The sequence below is a fragment of the Theobroma cacao genome, chromosome 5 (genome assembly GCF_000208745.1).
Source record: "Theobroma cacao cultivar B97-61/B2 chromosome 5, Criollo_cocoa_genome_V2, whole genome shotgun sequence".
Lineage (NCBI taxonomy): Eukaryota > Viridiplantae > Streptophyta > Magnoliopsida > Malvales > Malvaceae > Theobroma > Theobroma cacao.
This window is the reverse complement of record NC_030854.1, coordinates 26,105,561-26,115,132: the sequence shown is the minus strand read 5'-3', so window position 1 is coordinate 26,115,132 and position 9,572 is coordinate 26,105,561. Positions and strand designations below refer to the sequence as shown.

The 9,572-nt window shown below is 32.8% G+C and overlaps 1 protein-coding gene across 2 annotated transcripts; it reads left to right on the top strand.

The window, feature by feature from the left end:
• Positions 7,362-9,218, top strand: LOC18598896 (heterogeneous nuclear ribonucleoprotein H2). Of its 2 annotated transcripts, none has more exons than XM_007028625.2 (2): positions 7,362-7,558; positions 8,201-9,218. In XM_007028625.2, exons 1-2 carry the CDS (start codon positions 7,542-7,544, stop codon positions 8,976-8,978), a joined length of 795 nt encoding a protein of 264 aa, XP_007028687.1. In that variant the 5' UTR covers positions 7,362-7,541; the 3' UTR covers positions 8,979-9,218. The 2 variants fall into 2 exon arrangements, with proteins under 2 accessions (XP_007028687.1, XP_017977785.1); XM_018122296.1 differs by having other exon boundaries at positions 7,373-7,558; positions 8,290-9,218.

Genomic DNA, 9,572 nt, shown 5'->3' with positions numbered 1-9,572 from the left:
TTTTGGCATCTCCTTCTTGATAATGACTTTTTCTATCTAATTTTTTTATATATAATTATGAAATGAGAGATTCAAACTCTACTTTTTAGGTAGGGAATTATACATTAACTAATGAGTCAAATGTTCGGATATAACTTTTTCTATCTAACTGTTTTTATTCATTTTAGAGATATCCATATAAATATATATGAGGGGTAACCCTCCCAATGGGAGGATAGGCAAGCGATCTCCTTCCATGTCTCGCCCCTAATATATATAAATGATTTTTGTGTATAGATATTTTTTTTTGTTTATATTTTAATGTTATTTCTTATTCATTAAACTTTATAATTTTATAAGTTTTGGGCTTTAGTTTTAATTTATATATAAATATATTTAGCAAAACTATAGTAAAATTCACCATGACAAACTCATCTCACTCTTGTTATACTAATACATCCAAAAAATTAAAAAACTAACATATAACTCATTTAATTCTTTTTATGTTACTCATTTTATATCACATAGGTATAATATGAAAAGTGGTATTTTAGCTAATGATAATTAGTCAAATTGATGCAAAATAAATAAAGATATGATTGAATGCAGCTTGAAAAATAAGAGAGAAAGCAAATCTAGAAAAATGTTCTATATATATTTCCCCACATCCAAAATTGATGAAGGTTTTTTTAGTCATTTTATTGCCTTTAAAGACAAAATGTTGAGTAGCTTCCTCAAGGCTTGAAGCTAATGAGGAAAAGGAATAAATTTGATACAAATAAAAATTTCCAAAATGGAATGAGGTATGTGAAAGGAGAGGAAGAATCTATAATGATGATGGCATTGATAGGTATGTGAATTTGAATGCATTAAGGATAAGAATGAAGTAGCTAGCAGTCAATTTGGTATTTTGAAAACTTAATTATGAAATAGTTTAATGTATAGCAACCATCCAATGGTATTGTGCCAAATTTTATTTAAAAAGCTTACACAAAGAAATAATACAAAGACAAGTGACCTACTAAACTTTCTTATAATAATCATAAAACGATGTCTTTGTTGTCATATTTTGAAAGTTGTATTAATATGATCTCATATTCTTCACGGAATTTATCGGTGGATTAATTAGAATTAATAGTTTGCAATTCATTCACAATCAATAGAGTCAAAAGTCAGTTTTGGTTGAATTTTTACAATAATGACTAGGAGGAATCCCCCGTGGCACGCTCTTTTTTTATTTTATTCTTGTGAGTCATAAACAATATTAGAAATATAATCAACCAGACAAGATTAATTTAATATTGGAAGAATACAAACCAATATATAACAAAAAAAAAAAAGAAATCGTAGAGAATTACTCAAAATAAACGAATCTTTCTTTCCCTTAAACTTCTATATCATTAGACATTGATGATAAAACTATGTTTTGGTTTTAGATATATTTCAAGTCAATCCCTTTTCCTTTGCCCTTTCAATTACATATATATTTGAGGGAATTATATCAACTTTCATCGTCTACAACATGAAAAAAATAATAAAAAGGAACACAGAAGAGTAACAATAATTCCATGGATATAATTCAAGCAAATGTTAATGTAGGTAGAGAACACCATTGCAAGAAGTTTTGAACCAGCTCCTAATGGTTATGAAAAAAATAAAAAGTAAATTAATTTTTTGAGATTTTTTATTTTAATTATTCAATTTTAAAAAGTAATATTTTATTTTTCAATGTTAATAAGTGTTATCATTTTAGTTATTCAGTCACTAAAAGCTAATAGGCCTCACGTTATGTTTTATATTAATTGCTCTACCACATAGCTATGGCCACATGAATATTCACCTAGCAAAGAGTAGTTGGCATGAACTGTTACATTTTAAGGGTTAAGAGATTGAAACAATAATATTTATTAATATTTTCAATGATCGGTGTTGTTTATGTTAATTGAAATCATTTTCAAAGCAAATAAATTTAGACTTCTTAATATGGAAAAATTGATACTTCACGTGTTGTGTAGCAGCGAACTAATGATTCAAAATGCAGCAACAATTACGTTTCTTTTGCATTTTTTTCTTATTTATTTATTTTTAAAAGTCGCAATTGTCCACTGATTAAGGCTTTTGCTTTGGCGGCCGAAAACAGTATTTCAGGGTTCAATGTTCACTTCTTTTTATAAGAAGATACATATTTGCGTTTCTGCCCCAAATTTTTTCATATTTTCCTTCTGTAGCAATGTTGCCCTTTTTGCTTGTTCTACACTTAAAAGGAAAAAACAAATTTTGACATTGACCGACTGACTGACTGTCCCTAAAATTGACTAACAAAATGCTTAGAGATGATAGAACGATCCATTGTTTAGTTGAATAAGTTATTTTTTAAATTGTAAGAATTAAAATGATATACGACTCAAATTTTGAAAATCAAGAAGGTAATTTACTCTACTTATAAAAAATGGAGTTGATTGGGAGAAAGTTATGTCCAACAACGAAGCTTAAATTAAAAGTGAAAGGGGTTAGTATACATTATGCTAAGGGTTATTGTCAACAAAAGTTGAGTTAAGAAGAATAATTATAATAATCAATTAGTTTTATATTTTAAAATAAAATAAATTAGTTTAAAATTTGATGACATAATGTTCAAATTATATATTGAAAAAGTCAAGATTAATTGTATTAAAAGAGCATTGTTAAAAGTAAAAAAAAGAGAAAGATATATTAATTATGTAAAAAAAAGTATTAAAGAATTTGCTTTGAAAATAAAGGACTCAAGAATTAAATGAAAAAAAAATTGAAAAGCTTATTCCTCAAAGTTAAGCAAAAGTGAGGACAATAAAAAGATATTAGAGGGGCTAATTAAATATTTGTAAAAGTCAAGGAGCCGTGGCCCTCCTTCCCCCACCTGGCTCCGCCATTGGTTATGTCATTCATAACCATGGCTTTAATTGTTAGAAGTCTATATGTCGTAGCATAGTGTAACTCCCAATGCATTCAATCGTTTGCTTTTTAATAAACTATTTGTTTTTCTAAACAATGGTCTAGGAGCATTTGTATATACGTAGCTATAATATGATAAATGTTTACCTTTTCATTCATGATAGAAAGGAAAAAAAAAAAGAATTTACCAATGGCTCTAGTAGTGAAAACAATGTTGCTTTCCACAACAAAAATTTCACTTCATTTTTAATATTATGTGCTAGTCATATTTATATACATATATAATCAAAGAATAATAAATGGAGAATAATACATAGTTTAATATTATATATTAAATTTTAAAATAATATCTAATCTCGAATCAATTAATAGTAAGTAAAAGGATTATTGCTACAATAATATACGTAACATACTTCAAATTTAGCAAAATGAGATTATATTATCACCTCCTCCCTCCATATTGTATATCTAACGGTAAACAAAATGAGAGAATAAGTGTGAAAAATTCTTCATTTCACTTTAAGATGACAAAGTATGCTTTGGTATAATGCCAACTTTATACTTCACGACGGGTTTATAGATGTGAAATCTTGTTAACTGAAGGCTTTAATAAGAAATTTTGGTTTAAAATATTTAGGAGGAGACGTATTAATTCAAGAGGGCATCACGTGCCTTTTGTGCTTAAATGGTTCATCTTACATCATGAACTACTGATTCATGTGTCTATACACTACAGACTCAACAATGCCAAATTCGGGTAGGCTTAATTTATATGGAAAGACCCTTTTCTTTTTTTGTTTTAAAAAAAATAAAAATATGATAATAAAACTTATATAAGAAAAAAGAATAGCATCAAATATTAAATCATAAGGAGCAAGGCACATGTTAGACTCGTGCTTAGTGTCAGAAGACCCACTGGATTTTTGGCCTATAATGTTTGACTCTAAGACAAATAATTTGCTTCTCTATGATCATCTAAAGCCACAAAAAAGTCCATAAGCCAATAACCCAAAGGATGGCATATTTTCCAATTTTCGCCTACTTTGTTTGGATTCCGATTCGGATGGCTTTGCGAATCTTATGAACCCATTCCTTGCTGCTTACTATCAACTCTGCCTCACTCTTGTTCATATTCTTGACCATGACTTGAATTTTTAGAATCTTGGGACATCTCATTGCATATTAACACCCCTTTTCAGGTTTTTTTTTTTTCAAATTCTACTAACTACGTACTTAATTGACCAAGGTGACTCACCATCAAACCCAAGACCATTAACAGTGAGACAAACAATTCTGTTAATAGACAGCTCGTAATGCAGTATTGGTTGTGAACCGTAAAGAATTAGATATACTTGAGTCAGTGGTACAGAAGAAGAGTTGTGTCTGGGTGGCAGTAAAATCAGAGGTTGGGTCAGATTATAGCCTGCAGTCTATGCGCTATAGCATTGGACCGTTAAAGAAGAAACAAGAGACTTGGCAGAGCCACTTGCAATGGCAGCAACCAATGGCAAAGAAATATATTATCCACTTCTACTTGTTTTGGGTAAAGGGTTGGACCACGCACCCCTAGCAGGGACAAACTCACGTGCCGCCATTCCATGATCTACACCAATGCATGTGTAAAGCAGAGCTAGTATCTTCTTACAAATAATTGGAAAGTCCCACATCGTTTCATAGGTGATGTTGCCTGCGAGTCATCACTTCTAAATTTATGACTATACTGGGTGATTACATATATATATATTTGATAAAAACTTAATAATTACGTCACAATAATTTAAGATCACAATCTTTACCAGGCCTTGATGATGAACCCTTTTATTTAGTTCCCATGTATATGCATGGTGTTAAGGCACGTGACTTCAGATTTTGAGATTATTTATAAAATATGTGATTCAGTATTGTATTTTTATAAATAAAATATTATAATTTTTTTTTATAAATTTATGATTATACAATTGAACGATATTATCATTTACAACAAAACACTAGAGGAGCACGTGAAGCATCTTAAACAAGTGATGTAGATATTAAGGGAAGTTGGGCATGTGACACATGGTGTCTACCTGCACTTCATATTGCTTAGTCTGTGGTTTAACCTGTGTCTGCAAGGCAATGTTAATGGTTGAGTTTGAGACCAATGAATTCAATTTCCAAGAATGGTGATCGGTGCCATTTCCTAATCTCATTTTGTTTCTACGATTTGGAATTTAAGTTTTATATGTTGCTCAAAATTGAATGATTACTTACTTAGTCTGCCATAAAACGCCCTGATATTACATTAAAAGTTGTTAAAGTTGTTACTTCCATCATTATGTATTTTAAAGTTTACTGTCTCATGCAGCTATATGTGTCAAATAGAATGGCTTCTGTGCATGAGATGGAGAAATGAAGAGCCCTGAAACATAATGCTAAAGTTATGTAACTTGAATTAGTCTTCATTATCACTTAGACCTCTGAAATTTATGGCAATGCATTCTCACTTTTATCTTTAAAACAAACTCAAATTCTCCATAGCAGTTTGGGTATTCACATTTTGAAGTTATTGACTACATGCAGAGTATTGCTAAGAGACTGGTAAGGGCTGCACTTGGAGAAAGTAGTAAAGGAAATTAAAGAGAAGAAAATGGAAAAGGGAACAAGGTGCCATTTGTGCCATTTTCATGATGATATCACTCGTGTGATTCTAATATATCTTGATGCAATAATATAGAGTTCAACAAAATGCATGCCATGGGTGCATGACACTACCTATTAACATCTATAATTCCTTGGATAAAGATGAAGTAGATCCAAGTGAAGTTGCATGTAGCGTATTCCATTATCTGTTGATTCTTGGTTGTTTTAATTTATATTCATAGTTAAATGTGATAACATTTTGCTTCTAACTTACATAATAGTTCCTCTTAAAGAAGACCAAGTGTTGCTTGCTGCAATCTTATCTATGTTTATCAATTGTTGCTTGGCAGGCATCCTATGAACCGAAAAGCCTGGCAAAGCAACACAATGTACACAAACATAATACGTACCTTATCCTGTTTGACCCTTGAAATCGTCATGACTTTCAGACATAACACCTTCGATCTCGTGTCTTGTTCGTTTTATAAAATCGTGCTTGTCATGTCAATTCAATTACTGCTTCAACATTACGTTGGAATTCAAAATACTCGGCGGGGAAGCACGGGGATCAAGCGACACTAGTCAACAACTATACAAAGGGTTTTCTTTTTTTGTCCATTTTTTGACCATTTGGGCAAACCCACGTGCCCAAAAGCTCTAGTTGCAAAACCTGATATCTAACTAAGCTCTCCCTATGCCCCAAAAAGAAAAGGTCAATCGAATGGTGTGATGATTGGCATAAGGGTTCTTTCTCTTAACGAGAATTAAGGTCCAAATGTTGGACCAACAATCAAAATGTTATCATGCTTTTAGCAACACCTCAATAACATTATGAAATCTTTACTAAATGCAACAGTCAGACAAGTATGTACTAATTTGTTAGCTAGAGTAAGACTTTTTTTCTTTCTTGAGAAAATTAGGTCATACACTTTTTCCTATTGTTGAATTATACCCACATCTTCGTTTACTAAAATCTCCTCATTAAAGCGCACAAACATTTCATTCAATGATAAATACATATATTTCTTTCTTGAAAAATTAAGTTTTAAATCAATTTCTTAATATCCTAATTTCTTAATATAAGGAAATTACTAGTATACTAAATTTTAAACATTATTATTCCATACAAAGATACGAGAATAATTAAAAAAAATGAATTTCCTCATTTTTCAGTTGTGTTTTTAATTTCAATGCAAATGGCCTAAGATCGTGGAGTTAGGAATCCCAGGCCCAAAATTAATAGGCTTGATTCTTGGCGTTTTCTAGATAGGTCATATTGAAGCTGGGCCAAGACTTGGACTTTCGGGCTTATCCGAAATAATTTTTTCTTTGGAGTATTAATGCATTTCTTTAGGTTAATATTAGAAATTTATAATTTGCTTTATTTGAAAATAATTTAATCCAAAAAATTACTAATTATGAACATGAAGATTCATTTTTCATAACATTTTTCCACTCCTTAAATATATTAATTTTTGCTTGGTTGGAAAGAAATAAAGGAGAAATTATGGAAATTTTTTAAATTTAATGATTGTGCTAAAAAATAAAAATGAAATTTGATTTTTATTATTTAAAAAATTATGATTTTTAAGTAAATGATCAATACTTCAAATATTAACTAATCATTTCAAAATTTATAGTTCTCTACAAAACCAAATTCAGTCAAAATATACTTCACTGTCCATGCAAAAGGAAAACGACGCGTGATTTCGGCTTGAGCCCAGGCCCGTAATGAGCCCAAGTACCTAAACCGCAGTTCATTGAGCGGTGGACCGTGGATTTGACTTTTGGACTGGAGGATATTAATGTAATTGCGGAGGAATAAGGTGGCTATACAAAGAGCACCGAGTCCGAGAGAAGGGCGACAAAACTCAAATTCCGTGGTTTATTTGAAAAACTTGGGTGGGCTAGGGTTCCTATTTGGTTTCCCAGAAGCAGGCTTCTAAAGAGCTCTCCCTCAAATCTCTGCAATTTCCATCGAACAATCGAAGATCTCAAAGACCAACCACGCCATGTACGGATCCAGAGGGTAAGTTCGTCTGAACCCTAATTTTCATTGGGTTTGATTTCCTTTTTCTTGAATGGAATTAGGGTTTTCTCTGCTCTGACTTTTTTTTTTTAGTAGTTAAATAAATTGGAATAAGAATTGGAAATTATATTCCTCAAATCAAATTTTGAGCGAAATCTAAGATAACTATGTAGAAAGTATTCTTTGATGTTGGTTGCCTTCTGGTATGATGAGTTTGCCTCTTTTATTTTTCCTTTGAACATGAAACTTAAGAACAGGGAAACTAAGATTAGTTTATAGCAGAGTGCTGATGATGATCTGATTTTGTCTGACTGCGAGTATGATTTTTAATCTTTATACTAGTAATGACACTGGTAGAGCTAGAGGTAAAAACAAGAATTTTGTTATTTATAAACCAATCCGTTTGCAAGAATAATCTTATGCCACATGATTTTGAATTTGCCGCATGATTTATTTCTTTCATGTTTATTGTTTTAAAGAGGGTTGATAAATTTGGAAAATGCTTTTAGAATATATATATATATATATATATAAATGTAGGAATAAAGAACTTAGGTGTTCGGGAAGTGTGGGTTGGGTTTGGTTTTATTAACAGGTTGAGTGGGGGATTTTTTTTGCTTTTTTGGGTATGGATAATTGAAGGGCAATGTTGGGAAGCGGGGGGGTTTCGGACGGGTACGAGGTCGGCTCAAAGAGACAAAGAATGATGGAATCAAATCCCTACTTCGCAGTGAGCAGCGGTATGAGCAGCTATCAACCTTACAGTTATGGTGGTGGCTTCCAGCCACCTGCCTTTCCTGTGGTACGTCTCAGGGGTCTCCCTTTCAACTGCACTGATATTGACATTTTCAAATTCTTTGCTGGACTGGACATTGTGGATGTTTTGCTGGTCAACAAGAATGGAAGGTTCTCTGGAGAGGCCTTTGTTCTCTTTGCGGGGTCCATGCAGGTTGAGTTTGCTTTGCAAAGAGATCGACAAAACATGGGACGCCGCTATGTGGAAGTATTTAGGTGCAAGAGGCAGGATTATTACCATGCCGTGGCTGCAGAGGTGAATTATGAAGGAATTTATGATAATGATTTCCATGGAAGTCCCCCACCATCTCGAGCAAAGAGGTACAATGATAAGGACCAAATGGAATACACTGAGATACTGAAGATGCGTGGTCTTCCCTTCTCAGTGAAGAAACCTGAAATTGTTGAATTCTTTGGAGACTTCAAGATTGTGGAGGATAGGATACACATTGCATGCCGCCCTGATGGAAAAGCTACTGGAGAGGCATATGTGGAGTTTGCTTCTGTGGAGGAGGCAAAAAGAGCAATGTGCAAGGACAAGATGACGATAGGGTCCCGGTATGTGGAACTGTTTCCTTCAACACCAGATGAAGCTCGACGGGCTGAATCAAGATCAAGGCAGTGAATAGGCACTGTGATATGGGATTTGATGCGTAGTCTTGATTTGTATGTGTTTTTCCAGCAGGCTATGCATGTTTCCCAAGATTTCTTGGATAACCGTCCTATGTGATGCTCGTAAATCTCCTATTAGGTTAAATGATTAGGATGCTATCAATGTACTATCTTCCTTTTTAAATGTCTGAATTTTGGTATCAAGGATAAAAATATTCAGATAAGAAAATGTAGACGTTACCTTTCAATTGCAGGTTCATGAGCGTCTGTTGGGGTTCAGTGCTAATTTCAGCACATTATTCGTTTTGGAATTGCCACCAAATTAAAGAGAAGGCTTCTCCCATGGAGCACTATGTGATTGCATTTCAGGTTGTGCCAGTAACCCGAGCTAGGTCAGGGACAGGTTAGAAGTTCACGCCCAAAGTAACCCATTTTTACAGGCTGACTGTTGGGCCAATGAAAGATACGATTTGGAACTATTGGGTAAAACGCCATTCTTCTACACCCAAAAGGCCTAAACCAAACTCTGATGTGAAGGCCTTAACCTAAGCCATGGGCATCTCTACAAATCTATGTTGAGGTTTCAAATTGTATTTTTATCTTCGTA